A 16,313-nucleotide genomic window follows, 5' to 3' on the forward strand; every position below is an offset into this window, starting at 1 on the left:
CTATGTGAGGATATATTGCTGTGATTGATTTAATATAGAGCTGAATGGTCAATAGCTAGGCAGGAGGTATAGGTGGGATTTCCGGGGAAAGAAAGGAAGAGGAGGAGGAATTGAGGGGCAGGAGACACAAGGAGACATGAAGGAAGCAGGATGGGTGCTACATCACAGAACACAGATTAATACAAATTTAAGTTATAAGAGCTAGTTGAGACAAGCCTAAGCTAAAGGCCAAGCTTTCATAATTAGTAAAAAGTCTCAGTGTTGTTATTTGGAAGTTGGCTGGTAGGACAGAAAAAACTTGTTACACATTATTATTGCATGTTTGTGTGGCATGTGAATTCGGGCACCCACATGCTACAGTGCAAGGATGGATGTCAGAAGATAACTTTGTGGAGCTGCCTGTCGTCTTCCATCATGGTGTCAGGCTTGCAAAGCTAGCACTTCAGCTGCTGACCTGTCTTGCTGGCCTGAGGCTGAGAATTTTATGGTAGATGGATCAACAATTACAAATGTCCTTAATTAAGAAGGAACTGGGCATAATGGATAAACAGGAAGGATACTGGAAAACAAGTGTGTAGTAAATGAGTAGGAAAGGCAGCAAATAGAGATTAGGATCAATGTATACATGGCTTTAGAAGCCACTTGCAGGGATTTAATTGTGTCATTAATGTGACAGGACACCATGAGAGGTTTGAGCAGGGAAGCGCGCCATGTGTTTTATGTTTTAAAATTTTTTTTCTGCTTACACATGGGACCTAGCTGGTGAAGAGGGGCAAGAATGGAAATGAGATGAGTCAGAAGTCAGGCTGTACCACCTATGATAAAGATATGTCAAAATAAATTTGAGGTATTTATCTATCTATCTATCTATCTATCTATCTATCTATCTATCTATCTATCTACCTACCTACCTATTTATTTATTTATTTATTTATTTATTTGTGCTGGGGATGGACCCCAGGGCCTCATGTGTGCTATACAAATGTTCCGCCACTGAGCTGCATCCTATCCATATATTCAAGATTTTGTTTTGATACCCCAATCATCGAGCTTTGTTGAAAGTGGCAAATAGAATGTAGAGGCAAATGAAAAGAATCAGGAATGACTTCTCAGCTTTTGACTACCCGGTGAAAACCAGTACAGTTTTCAGACATCAATGGACCTGTGGGAGGAGTGTGTTTGGTGTGATTCAGATATTGGCTGAATATGGATGCATAGTTGAGATGGCTCTGCCAGGAAAACAGCAGAGGAGTCTTCCATAGAAGGGTTTGAAGTGAGAGTTCACTTTTGATCATGCCTTTCTTCCAACCCTTCAAATTGATTTACAGGCAGTGACAGTAGTAGACAGAAAGAAAGAAGGAGGACAAGTGTCCTGCAGTTATTTAAGTGGGATTTGATGTAGAACTGGATGAACAACCAAATACAGAAACAAAAAAGGCTATAGACTAGACAAGGGTTGTTTCTCAAGGTGGTCCTGTGGATTATGTTTGTGACTGTGCTGTGCTGATGTGTACTTCTGGTCTCTTTATCTGTATACTCACACTGTGACATATTACTGTTAGGTGACAGATCCTCTAGTTGCCTTTCTCTTTCAGAGCTCAGGAAATAGCTACCCAGTTGATTAGGGTGTGCTGTGACCTCACAGTTCTTACAAAGGATTCTGTGGTCTCCCTCCCATTTGATGCTATGATGCCCGGGCCCCTTGATTTCTAGATCAAGAACTTTATATTTGTCAGTGTTTTCCTAACACAGCATGCAGGCCAGGCCAAGCCAAACTAGGTCACATGGTATAGAGCTTTCCCCTTCAAACAAGCAAACAAACACCATATAATTCAGAGAAATTTCCTTTGTTCTCAGGCTCTGAAAGGAAATGGGGTCTAAAGGCTCCCATGTATGTCTTTAGAGCACCCTCATGGCTGTCTGTGGGTATGATGCTCTCACTCTCCTAATGTTCTCTAAGTTCTCATGGCTAGCTATGAGTCTGTGACTCTCCCAGTAAGGCTCATTCTGAAGAACAAAATCATGTTAGCTTTCTTTCAATGAACCTGTTTTCTCTTGTAATTTATATGTTTTGTGTTCCCATTGTGCTGGACTCATTTCCACCCCTTGAGGCTGAGTTTGGTCATGTGACTAGCTAGAGTGTTAGCCCAATTGAGTCAAGCAAAAAGCTTTAGTAAAGCTCTTACATAGTCACATGTCCACTTTTTTGTGTTTGCTATCATGAGAAGGACATACCTCTGGAGCTTAATACATATAAGACAAAGCCAAGACACCCCGGCCAGCCCAGTTAAAGCCAGCCTAAATCGTCTTCCAGCCAGCACTCATTTAAGACAGCTCGTTTAGTCATTCCCTTCACCCTACTGCCCTCTGCATCTACCCCTTCCCTCTCCAAGTGGCTTCCTTTCCTCCCCCAGTTAGTCCACATTTCTGCTTTCTTTTTACATGTGTTCCACTACCTTCTCTATTTCCCACCTCTCTTCAGTTCTCTTCTTCCTCTATCATGATCCTCTTTCTAGTTTCATTACACATATACACACACACTCCCCATATGAGAGAAAATTGTCTTGTATTCCTGAGACAAGTTTATTTCACTCAATATAACTGTTTCCAGTTGCATACATTTTCCTGAAGATGTTGTGATTTCATTTTCCTTTATTGCTGCATAATATTCTGTTGTGCACATGTACTGTATTTGCTTTCTCCAGTTATCTGTTGGACATCTTGGCTGGTTCCACTTCCTGACTATTGAGATTAGTGCAGCTATAAACATGAAAGTACAATTTTGATTACTTCAGGTATAAACTCAAGAGTGGTGTAGCTGGGTCATAGCACAGCTCTGTTTGTAGAAATATTTCAGAAATACATACCGATTTCTATAGCGGCTGTACAAGTTGACATTCACTTTAGCAGAGAATAAAACTTCATCTTTCCCTATATCCTCCCAAGCACTTGTCTTTTGTTTTATTGGTCATAACCATTATGACCAGGTAAGATGAAACTCAAAGAAATATTAATTTGCAGTTGTTTGATGACTAATGAAGATGAACACTTTTTCAAGTATCTATTTGCCATCTATATTTCTTGTTTTGAGAACTGTCTATTCATATCATAAGCCCATTTATTGATTTGGATTTTTGATATTTAATGATTATAATTCTTTATTTATATATCCTAAGCATTCATCCTCTGTCTAATGTGGAGTTGGAAGAGATTTTCCCCCATTTTATTTGTTGATGACTCTTTCCTTTGCAGTGCAGAAGCATCTTAATTTCATGTACTCTCATGTCAATTCTCGGAATTATTTCCTGTGTTATTAGAAAACTAGTCAGGAAAATCCTTGTCTATGCCTGTGTTCTTCTGTGGGATGATGGATGTGTCTGTGTCAAGGAGGGGTGTATGGGATGTGTGTGCTCCTATGTGGGAGTACATGCATGTGTGTGCATGTGCATATGGAGACCAGAAGTCCATATCTGATGTCTTCGCACAGTAATTTTCTCCTTATCTTTAGAGACAGGGTCTCTCAACAAATACAGAGGTCACCAAGTTGGCTAAGCTGGCTGTTAGACCAGGTCCAGAGATTTGCTTCTCTTTGCTCCAATCCTACCCCAAGGCTGAGTTTGCACTGTAGTGTTCTTTTTTACTCTGTTGTGTAGGCTTATTCCTGGGTATTTTTAAAGCTATTGTGAATACAATTTTGTCTTTGATATCTTTCTTGATGCATTTGTTATAGAGAAAAAGCTACTAGTCTTTGTGCAGTGATTTTTTTTTTGCCTTACTATTTTGCTGGAAGTATTTATCATCTCTAAGAGGTTTCTGGTAGAATATTTAGGGTCTTTTGGGTGCATTGGATTATGTTATCTACAAATAAGGATAATCTGACTTCCGCCTTTCTAGTTTGTCTCATTTTATCCCTTTCCCTTGTCTTATTGTGCATACTGCACTCACAGAGGACCAAAGTGCAGTTCCCAGCACCCATGTCAGGTAGCTCAACTGCTTGTACTTCCAGCTCCAGGGGATCCATAACTTCTTCTGGCCTCTTTGGATAATGTACACATGTACAAAAATTCACACAAAGGTACATATATATCTATGCATAATTAAAAATAAACTATTTTAAAATTGAAAAGAATTTTAAAGAATGGAAAGAGTAGGTACCCTTGATCAAAATTTTAGAACAAACACTTTCAGTTTTTCCTTAGTTAATATAATGTTGATTATATGTTTATCAAATATAGCCTTTACTATGTTGATGTATGTACCTGCTACTACTAATTTCTTCAGGATTTTTTTTATGAATTTTTGTCAGTATTTATTAAACTTTAACAATTCACTTTTGTACATTCACTGTTGTGATCTTGTGGTTTCTTTCAAGTCTACTCATGTGCTGAGTTACTCGTCCCAGTGTACATGTATTGTACCAATCTTACATCCTTGGAATGGAACCAACTTGATCCACACACATGATCTTAATGTATTCTTGAATCCAGTTTGATAGAACTTTATTGAGAGTTTTTGTACCCATATTCATCAGTGATCTTGGTCTACAGGTTTCTTCCTTCTGTTCTCAGCTCCAGTCTGCTATTGACACCATGATGATGCTGGCTTTATTGAAGATGTTTGGTAATGTTCTTCCCCTTTTTATTTTATGGAGGAGCCTTAAGCAATAGCTCTTAAAGGCTTGTAGAATTTGACACTGAATGCATTTAGACCTGGAGTTTTCATTGTTGGAAAGTCTTTTTTTAATTGCTGCTTTAATCTCAGTAGTGATTATGGATCTGTTTAAGCTGTATTTTATTTAATTTTGGCAAGTCATCTATATCAAGGAATTTAACCATTTCTTCTAAAATTTCTAGTTTCTTGGAATATGAGTTTTAAAGTACTCCTTAATGATAACCTGTATTTTATTTCTATGTGTAGGAATTTATCTTTTTTTCATTTCTAATTTTGTTAACCTGTGTCATCTCTCATTTCCCCCCATTTATTTATTTATTTATTTATGCGAGTGTGTGTCCCTACATTGGTGTGCCACTGTGGAGGTCTGAGGACAACTTAGGGGGCTCATTTTCTCATTCACTCTCTCAGGATCGAACTCGAGTTGTCAGGCTTGGAAGCAAGCACCTTTACTTACCGGGCCATCTTGCTAGCTCAGAGCATTTTCTTTTGGTTAGTTTGGCTAAGAATTTGTTAATATTGTTTATTTTTTCAAAGAGCCAATTTTGTAAGTTTCTTTTAAACTACTTACAAAATGACTAGTTTATGCCATGATCTTTATTCTTTACTGCCATCTGCTGCTTTTAAGTTAGATTGTTCTTGGTTTTCAAGGACATTGAAGTACATCATTGGGTTATTTATTCCAGCTATTTTAAATTGTTTCATGTAAACATTCATTATAAACATTCCTCTTAGAACTGCCTTAGCTGTATCCCAAAGGCTCTAGTAAGCTGTGTGTTCATTTTCACTTCCGCATTAGTTACTTTTCTTTTCCTGTAATAAAACATCAGGTCCAGAGGCAACTTAGAGAAGGAAGAGTTTATTTTGGATTATAGTTCTAAAGGGAGAGCCCACAATGGCTATGAGGAATGGCAGCAGGTAAGTAGAACAGGAAGCTGAGAAATCTCATCTTCAACTGTAACTAGAAGCAGAGAGTGAACTGCAAGTGGGAAGATACTTTAAGTTTCCAAGCCTGCCCTCTAGGAAGGTTGTACCACCACCCCTAGAACCTCTGAAAGGGGTACCAAGTGTGCAAATGCCCTAGGCTAGGGAGACTGTTATTATTCAAACCACCACAATTCAATTCAAGGAACTTTTCATTTCTTCTCTGGTTTCTCCATTGACTCACTCATCATTCCAACATGTGCAGTTTAATCTCCATATATTTCGGTACTCTTTATATATTGTTCTATTGATTTTTAGTTTTATTTCACTGTAGTCTGATAAGATACAAGAACTTATTTTGATTCTTTTGTATTTGGTAAGACTTAATTTGTGTCCGGGAATGTGAGCTATTTCAGAGAAGGTTCAATGGCCTGCTAAGAAGAATGTGTGTTCATTTTCTCTAGGGTGGACTATTCTCTATATACCTGTTAAGTCTGCTTGATTTTTGATGTAATTTAACTTTAACTGTGCTACTTTTTAGTTTGGATGACCTATATATAGAGAGATTGGAATCACTCACTCCTGCTGTAGCAGGATTAGCTGACATTTTAGACCCATTATAGCAGCCTCAGTGTTTCATGTATGCATACCTACAATTATTTCATCTTCCTTATGTATTTTCCTTACATATGAGTATGTTGTGGTCTTCTTTATTTCTTCTGGATAATTTTGGCTCAAAATCTACTTTATCGGATACTAGAATAGGTATGTCAACTTGTGTTCAGTTTCTGTTTGCTGGGTAGATTATCTCCCGTCTTTTGACTCTCAGTTTATAGGTGTCCTTACCAGTAAAGTATTTTTCTGGAGACAACAGAAAGTTAGATCTAGTTTTTTAAATCAGATAACTCATGTCCTTTTACTAGTGAATTGGAGTCATGTACACTTAAGGTTATTATAGACAGATGTTTACTAATTGCCATAATTTTGTTGGTTATTTTTCTGGTTGGTTGGATAACTGTTCTGTACTATCCCTCCCTCCTATTGCATTTGATGGATTCCTTTGTTATCCATCCCTCTTCTGAAATTTATTCTTCCCTGTGTCCTCATTATTAAGACTGTCTTCCTTTTCTTTACATAGTATCCCTTCAAATATCTTCTGGAGTAATGGGCTGGTGGTCATGATTTCCCTTCATTTGTGCTTGTTTTGAGAGATATTTATCTCTCAATTTGGAAAAGGCTTTGCTAGATATAACATTTTTACCAACTCCCATTTGTTTATTAAATTTTAGATCTACTTAAATTTATAAAAAGACATGCCTCATATATTTATTGATCTAGCAGACAAAATAAAAATTGCACAGCCCAGGATCAAGCACTCCTAGGTTCAAAGTCGGGATTCCAGAGTTTGTCTCCTTTCCTATTTAACATCTCCGAACTCAGTTTTAATCACTTGTACAATAGTGATAATAATAACTGTTGAGGGTGTTGGCAACTCCTCCATGCTTTGCCTTCCTTCCATCTCCTTTACCTTTCCCCCTATTGAATGTTGACTCTTTTTTTCTGTGTAAATCCACGAGTGTCACAGCAGAATCACCTGGCAGTTCTGGTTTACACTTTGAGAGCACTCACACTGATTCTGGTAGTGACTGGACTTAACTACATTTCTACCACCAACATGTAGGTGTTCCCAGCCCTCCATCTTCTAGCTGTACTTATTGGTGTCTGCTTTCTTAGCTGCAGCACTCAGGAAAGTGGACCCTGCCCCTCACCTCTGCAGTGCAGTAGACCTGACCCTGTTGGTGGTGTGGGAGAGCCAGCTCCGAAGTTGTGAGCATGGGAGAGCTGTCCTCGTTACTCAACTCTCTTGTGGCGGGGGGTGGGGGTGGGGGGTGGTGGTGGGGGGGTTGTTGGGTTGCCCTCCCCCCTGCCCATACACACCTGAGGCAGAAGAACTCCGAGGTTAAAGGAGCAGGAGAGCTGTCCCTACACCTCATCAGCTGCAGCACTCAGGAGAGTGGCCTCTACACTTCACCAGGACAACACAGCAGAGCTGGCCCAGAAGGTGTAGGTGTGGGAGAACTGCCCCTGAGGATGTGAAACCTGGAGAACTGGCCCCTCCCCTCCCGTTGCTCATTGATGCAAGGGATGAACTAGCCAGGGCAGTGCTGGAGAGCTCCCCCTGGTGATGAGGACAGGGGAGAGCTGGCAGGCTGACCAACCCTGCAACTACCCAGGCCCAGAACCAGGGTTATGTGTTGGCTCACCCCAACATCCACCCTATTTGTGATTTGCTGGAGCACTGGGGTGGGGCTGGGCCTGGGGTCGGTCCTGTGGACCCAGGGCTGCAAGATCTCCATGACACAGGGCATCAACAGGATGTCCACGGAGAATCCCATTGAGGGCCCTCGTCCATGGTATAGCAGAGACCAGGGGCCTTGAACCAGACCGATGATTCTTTGTGATGAACATCTGCATGTAAAAATGTGTAGGTAAAGAGGTTTACTGAATAATTCACTGTGTCACTCTGCAGCTTCCATGATGAGATTTTCCCTTTCTCCTTTTTGCTCCCCCTTTCTTCTTTTAAATTATATTTTGTTTTATTTGGGGGTGAGGTGGGGAGAGATGGGTGGGATCAGGAGGCATGATGAGAAACACACAAAGAATAAATAAAAAGAAAGCTAAAAAGAAAACAAATGCCCTCCTTTGCTTTTTACACAGGCAGCCAGCCAGCAGCAGAGGTGTGCTTAGTTTCACGTGGGACAATTTAGTTTTCCCTTTTCAGAAAAACCAAGAGACGTAACTCAGTGAATACATATCCCATGTTTAAGGGGACTTAAAAGTGTGTTTTCCCTAAAAGCTACTTAACAGAGAAGTACAGCAACCCCCACACATAGGAGCAAACTGACCAAAATCAGCTCCCTGCTCTCAACCATATGCATCACCTAACAACACTAGCTTCTCCCGGGCATGTCCATGATAAATAACACTGTATTGTATGCCACTGAGGTTTTGTGCTTCAGCATTGATAACTGATACAGATAAAAATAGACTAGGAAGGGAGGAAGGAAAGTCTGATTTGAGGACATGATGAATTTGAAGTGACCCGTGGTAGATGGGTATAGAACTGAGTAGCCACACATAGTCTGTGAAGCATTAGCAGAAAATAGAAAAGATGGGACCATTTATGTAATTACTCAGTCTGTACATATAGAATGACAAGATGAAATGTGATGACTGAACACTGAGGAAATCCTATATTTGAAGGAGTTGTTGAAACCAAGAAGTAGTAAGAAATAACTGAGGAGCTCCAAAGAAAACTGGTGATGTGAAAACCAGGTTTTCACAAGGATGTGTGAGTAAACAATGACTGATGCCTCAGAAAAGCAAAATAGATACCTGTATATTCATTTTGCAAGTGAAGAAAGTGAGTTTGGGATGGAGTAATTAAGCTCACATGTGGTCATAGAGATTGGTAAAAAGCAGTAAAAGTACTGGAACCTAGTCTTTAGGTTACTTAACTCTGGGCTATATAAATTTTACCATACTGTCTTATTTGAAAGAATACTTCTGGTACCTATGAACACATTTTTTAAAATGACCAATTATCTCCTTTATGCATAAGATGGTAAACTATATAACTTTAATACTTGAGAATTAGATGAGCAAGTAAGAAATATACAACTCTGGGACCCTTCTGTGATTCTAAAATAAGTGCATATTATGATATTGCATGTCTCCTATTATGAATCATTTTTCCTATATCTTATAAATGTATTTTTATATTGTGACTTCTTATGTGCATTATGAATTAAAATAATGACTTTCCTCTCTGCTGAATGCAATGAATTAATAATTAACGATATTTATGAAATATATTACAGATTGAACTTCATGATCTTGAAAAACAAATAGCAGCTGTTGCTGCAGAAGCTAAAGAAACAGAGAAGCAAATGCACCAGCAAGATGCTGCCATGGAGAATTCCAAACTTCATTGTGGACTCTTGGAAGCTCAAATTGAGTCCTTATATTCGGAAAGTGTAAAGCTGAAATTTGATACAGAAACAGCCCAAGAACAATTTGAGGAACAAATGATAAAATATAATGCATATTATGCAAAAATAAAAGCCTATAAAGATAGTTTAGGAGAGACAGAAAGCAAATGCTCATTTATGACTGAACTCTATGAAAAACGAGAGCTCATCAAAAACCTAAAGACAATGAAAGAAGATCTTAGGGAAGATCTCCAGAATCCACAAGGAAGATGTGCAACACAAATACAGGTTTGAAGTGTTACTTATCAAACTCTTCTGTTGTTTGTAGTACATATAGTAATAATTAAATTAATCCAATACCTATAGTTCTACATTCAGAAACTTTTCACGATTTTTAAAACTTAAGTAAGTACATACAGCAATCAGATATATAAGTTAAATAACAATTTCCCAATGTGCAGATGCTTAAAGGAGATATAGATTATCTGTGGCTCTGTGTGTGTGTGTGTGTGTGTGTGTGTGTGTGTGTGTGTGTAATCACATATATGTATATATATGGTCAAAATCACAGTGAACAATTAATCCATTTACTGCAGAAAGTGTAATTCATGAAAAATGTTCACCCTCTATTCTGATAATTCTAGACGGAATAAATTCATGTGATTAATGCTGTTATGCAAACCAGCTGAATTCATAATTGTACAATGGGCATCTTTGTATTCCTCTCACTAATCTTTGAAAGCCATAGAGGACACAGACTTCAAATACCTACCACTCCTTGCTAGAGAATGAAAAAGTACCCTTTGCACTGTTCTCAGGGAATCAGCAACACAGCTATTGCTTCCCTTTGTGTCTTATTTTGTTTTCAAATCCAGGTTTGCTTTGTGGCTATGTTGTATGGCTATGGAAGTAATGTTTTAATCCTGTTTTCCAAAGTTAAATTTTGATTAGGCTAGTTTTCATAAATTATGAAAGCCCTGAAAGTTTTGAATTTATTTTGACCATTGGGTTTTTGACTTGTATATTTTAAATTTTACAAATATCCAGGAAGATATTTCAAAGCTAACGAATAAAATTATGACAGTAAAAGATTCAATCATTGAGAAAACATATTTTATTGAAGAAGAGAAAAAGACACATGAGAGACTAAGAAAAGAAATAGAGGTGAGTCTTAATTATTTATGTTTAAATATTTCATGAGACTGTGTCTTAAACTTATGTTATATTTGTATTTCTATAACTTACTTTTGATTTTCAAAACAGCCAGAGAACAAGGAAGAACTTGACTAAACATAAGCTACTAAAATATAGCAAGAGATAACACTTCTTTCAAGTCTGTGAAAGCATTCAAACAAAGCAAGTAGTCACATCAAATATGGTCTACACTAGGTATGACACATGCCTGTAATCCTAGCACTTGGAAGGGTAGAGTTTGAACCAGCTTGGTCTACAAAGTAATACCATGTCCAAAAAAAAAAAAAAAGATATCTGGTTTGGAATTCTCTGGAATTCATCCAGGTCTCATTCTACTAACCACTTAGTACCTAATTAATGGCTACAAAGCAAAGGCTTAGATGGTCAAAAAGAATGACCATTCTAGATATCAGAATCTTGAAAATAGAGCAAAGAGCCATAGAAAGCATTGTTGCTCTAAACTTCCTGATTTCATATTTGCAACTCTGAGGAGTCAAGTTTAAAAACAGCGAATATCTATACAAAATGAAAATGAGGGTGGGTACTGTGGTTCTTGCCCATCAGCCCAGCATTTAGGATACTAAGGCAGATGGATTGCCATAAATTAGAGTCCAGTCCTGGCTTTAGATTGAGACTCTGTCTCCAAACCAAAGCAAATAAATAAGGAAAATGAAAGGGAAACTAATTTTTTAACATGCAGTGCCACCCTAGACATTTGTCATTTGTATAAATGGAGAACAAGTATGGAAAAGAATGTGCTGTTAATAGCAAATGAAAAATAATTTTCACCTTTAACACAATAAATTGACATGATATGAAAACACCTAAATAATTTTAAGATGAAAAGCCTTTACCTTTATGTATTTTCTGAAAAAAACACCATGATTTTATCTTATAGTTCAGTAGGAATTCAAATTAGACTAAGCATTTCGTTTATAACTGTGTTCTTTTACACATCAATTTATTAAAATGTTGTAAGGTAGTCTATAAGTGGTGTGAAACTAGAAAAATGATTAATGAGACAGAGAAAAGCTCTAAAAGTAGTTCCTGTGCATGAATGACAAAATGGAATGAGCTGAACCGTGCCAGTGGGATGGTGGTGCAGCAGGTGAGTGTGCTTGCTCCCAAGACAAACAACCTGAATACCATCCCGTGAAGGAAGGACAGGCAGACAGACCGTGCTGGTGCAGCTTATCCTCTGACCTCCACACGTGGGCCACTGTGGCATGCACTCACCCTCACACACATGCATCACAGCACACAGCATTACATCATACCCAGCATTACACCATACCCACCCACCCCGACACACACAAATAAATGCGACAACATTGGTTCAACTATATAGAGGATGCTAAGTTGAATTTCCATCTTATACTACCTGTGCTTATTCTCTTAAGAGCACTCAAGAAATGCAAGAGAAAATTTAACTCTGTATTAAATAAACATTTTTAAAGACAAAAATACCTTCACAAACTCTATGGTTAAATATTTTCACTTCCCTAACACTAGAGAGGACAGACTCAGCTCTTAGAAAAATTTGTAAGACATATGAAAGAGGAGAAAAAGTCAAGGACATGTCAACAAAACAGAAACCCAATGAGTATGTGCCATAGAAATAATTAGTTAAGCGTGTGGATCTAAACAACAACAATAAATCAGCAAACAAAAAATGAAAAATCACTTTAACATTTTTTCTGTATTTTCTTTTTAAACAATATTGCATTTTTATTTTTAAATTGTCCTACAAATTAGGTTCCCAGTGCAATTTGCATATGCACTTCATTGTGGTTGTTATTCTTGCCCGTCCTCTGTCGTCCTCCACCCTCTTCTTTACTATACTCTTCATCCCCAGGGTCCCTTTCACTTTGGGCTCGTGTCTTCCTGTGCCCTCCATTCAGGGCTCTTTTCTCCAGGCTCTGATTTCCCCACCTGAGACACATAGTCAGCAGTTAGAGGCGAGGATCTACATATGAGAGAGATAAAGTCTGGTATTTGTCATTTGGAGCCTGGATTACATCACTTACTATAATGTTTTCCAGTTCTTTACATTTTCACAGAAATTTCATAATTTCACTTTTCTTTTTAACTTAATAAACTTTATTGTGTGTACAGACTACATTTACACTATCCATTCATATGTTCTTGGACAGCTATTTCTTTGTTATTATAAAAAAGAATAGTGATAAACATGGCTGTGGAAGAATCTCTGTAATAGGATGAGCGCTTGGGCATATGCCCAGGGGTGGTATATCTTGGCCATATGGAAGTTCTGTTTTTAACACTTTGAAGCATCCACACTGCTCTTTATGGTCGCTTTACTAAGTTGCTTTCCTACCAGCAGTGAACAAGGGCTCCTCCACTTCACACATCTGTCTAGTATTTGTTTCTTTTCTTGATACCGTTTAACTGGGGTGATATGGAATCTCAGAGTAGTTTCAATTTGCATTTCCATGATGGCTAAAGATATTAAACATCTTAAAAATACTGCCATTTGCCTTTCTTCTTTTGAAAATGGTTCATTAGCTCACTTGTTGATGGCACATTTTATTTTTGGAATTTCATTTTTACAGTTGTTTATGCTTTGTAGACATCAATCAGTCCTCTGTTGGCAGGATAAGCTAGCAAATATTTTCACCCATTCTGAAGCCATCCGTTCAGTTTGCTATATAAAACTTCTTAAATTTCATGTCGTCCCATGTGTTAATATTTGGGAATATTTCTTCTGATATTGGGGTCCTAGTCAGAAAGCTCTTGTCTATATGTACATCTTGACGTGAAGTGTATTCTCCGTGTTTTCCTTTAGCAAGTTCAGCATTCCCTATTTTCAATTAAGGTCTTTGACCAAGTTTGAATTGATTTTTGTGCAGGATGAGAGATATGGGTCTAATTTAATTCTTCTGAAAGTGACTATCTAGTTTTTTCTAGTACCATTTAACAATAAAATATTGATAGTTAAAGCTGTAATGTGGTTTATTTAGCTACAAAATTATCACTATTTATAGTTGGAAAGATGAAAAGCACCTTAATTTTAATACATCCTTTATATGACTGCAAATTGCTGAAAACATCTTGTTAAGAAATTTGATATTATGTAATAAGTTCTTACAATAACATGTTCTTAGGTGCCATTGTTAAAGAGAAAGTACATACATTTTAAATGCTTGGCTTAATTAATTTTGATTAATATCTGCACACATCAGAACTGCCTCTTAATCAAGATATTGAACTTCCCGGGCATGTTTAGAAAGTGCTTTTGTGTCTCTTTCTCCATGAAATTGGAATTTCTTCAGTGGAATTTTTAAAAAAACTTTATTGATAAATCACTACATGTAATACTATAATTTAGCATTTAAAGCATCAAATCCAAAGAATTTTAGTATACTTTCTGCCTGGTGTGATCATCACCAAAGTTAATTTCATACATTTCCATCACCCTTTTGTTAATTTAATTTTATCTCCTGCTCAAACTGAGTGATTTCTAGTGCTTTTCTTCTTGATTACTTTTTTTTTCCATTTTTCTCTCCAGTTATTGAGATTCACTGAGTTTTTCACTTAAGATTTAATCTTTTGGTTAAATCTTAAGTGAAAAACTTAAGATTTGGTTAAAACTTTAACTTTTGGTTAAATTCCACTTGATTTCTTAAATTTTCTGTTTAAATCTTTGCAAAGTATTTCTTCATCTTCTTATGTCTTTGACTTTCTGTTGCATGTGCATCGTGACTGCTTTGAACTGCTCATCAGATAACTGTGATGTGGTTACAGAGGTGTTGGTGCATGGGGAAGGTCATTTCTTATTCAGTTTGAGATCTCGGTTCTTTGTATGATAACTAGTTTTCTATTGACACCTGAATTTGTTGCCTAATAGGTTTTAAGACCTACATCATAATTACTTCCAGGCAGCAGCTTAAGTTCATATCTTCCTGGTAGTCTCTGTCGACATCCATTGGAGAGAGAAGAGTTTCTTTTCACTGTGAACCAGGTGTGGGTGTTCTGGCTGGCCCTCCAGACCTCTGCTGCTAGCACCCCATCCTGCACTTGACAGGTGCTTTGCCATTTCACACACACCCTCTGCTCTAATTACACATTGCTGTGTTAGCCCCGAGTACTGGTGAAGGCCCAGTACTGGTGAAGGCCCAGCTTTACTAGGCTTCCTCTGCTTTTACTACAACTTGATGAGAGTAGCGTCTTCATGGGCTCCACTGATTCCAAAAGACTTAGCTTGTTATTACTTAGAAGGCAACACAGCTCAGGACCGCCCAGTTAGCCCACTGAAACCACCCAGCAGCTGGACAGAGAACTTCAATAGTGCTAGCAATGACATACTATGGGATTGTTTTAGTGACTCCTCATATGTGGGTGGTGGAGAGCCACATCTTTTTTGTGGAATTTCTTTGGAGGAGAAGAGTTACTATCTGAAATTGTTCTGTCTTGGGAGGCTGCCATTTTCTTCATCATCTGTCGAGAAAGAGGAGGTTTCCCTGGAGACTTCCCTTCGAGTATTTATTGACACTTCTGATGGCTGTCTTCTCAAGAACCCTCTCTGGAGTATGTAAGAGAAATGGAAATGCATGTCATTCCTAGGGCCTGAATTCTCTACCTGTATTTCTTTTTTCTCTCTAGTTTTTCAGAGGCTTCTGATATTTGTTTTATGTTTGATATTTAGGGTTCTTAGTCACACAGGAAGAACCAGCAAATGAAGACATTTCTGTTTTGTCAGAAATAGTATGGATAATTGGTACTTTAAATGCTAAAGAATAAGAGGCCATTAATGCTAGATTTTGAGGAATTATCCCTAACATCTTCCATTTTTAAATTTTTTTCATCATAAAGTTTCTTGCTCTGAAATTTAATAACTTTTAAGCTTAATAGGGCTAGCTGTATTTTAAGCTTTTCAGTTGTAGTTTTATTGCTTCTAATGTATTAAAAAGTAATCCTCAACTTTGTCACAATATCATATTCATAAATTTAAGTTAAAAGTTTCCACAATAATTATTAAAATGAAAAACAAATACATTTTTGAAAACAATTGTTCTTACTAATTGTTATTGACTAATCATTCTTGTTCTGAAAATAACCAAATTTTTTTAAGAAGGTTGAATTCCAGTACTGGGAGGCTGTACTAGTTATTTCTTCCCGTGAATATTATTTTCTGTCCTTCCTGAGTTTTGTTATCCATGGCTCTGAGACAGTTCATAGGTCATTTTTTTTGCCTTAACTATACCATTGTTTGTTCTAATCTTTAATGTTTTCAAACATTTATGCATTGCATATTTTAGAGTCTGTATTCCTATCCTTTACATTTGTTGTTCAAAAAATAGAAACGGTCTTGAATTTCAATCTTTATCTGCCAAATAATGTTTTCAGTATTTCTAGGTCATATATGAAATGGGAAAAAAGACATTTCTAAATATTTATCCCTAAACGTCTTTCTTTCCTATTTTCTACCTTTATATTTTTAGAAGATGGAGGCAATAATAAAATATGAGTCACCAAGAAAAATTGAGAGAGCATGAACACAATGATTCAAAT

The 16,313-nt window shown here is 37.3% G+C and overlaps 1 protein-coding gene across 7 annotated transcripts in view; it reads left to right on the forward strand.

The window, feature by feature from the left end:
• Nucleotides 1-16,313, forward strand: part of Ccdc122 (coiled-coil domain containing 122) — a 53,506-nt gene that overhangs the window by 17,591 nt on the left and 19,602 nt on the right. For all 7 annotated transcript variants that reach the window (XM_076545404.1, XM_042285209.2, XM_042285216.2 and 4 more), the window contains 2 exons: nucleotides 9,477-9,875; nucleotides 10,635-10,751. In XM_076545404.1, coding sequence (XP_076401519.1) covers nucleotides 9,477-9,875; nucleotides 10,635-10,751 — 516 coding nt within the window. The remainder of the gene's footprint in view (nucleotides 1-9,476; nucleotides 9,876-10,634; nucleotides 10,752-16,313) is intronic.

The sequence above is a fragment of the Peromyscus maniculatus genome, chromosome 9, assembly GCF_049852395.1.
Source record: "Peromyscus maniculatus bairdii isolate BWxNUB_F1_BW_parent chromosome 9, HU_Pman_BW_mat_3.1, whole genome shotgun sequence".
NCBI lineage: Eukaryota > Metazoa > Chordata > Mammalia > Rodentia > Cricetidae > Peromyscus > Peromyscus maniculatus.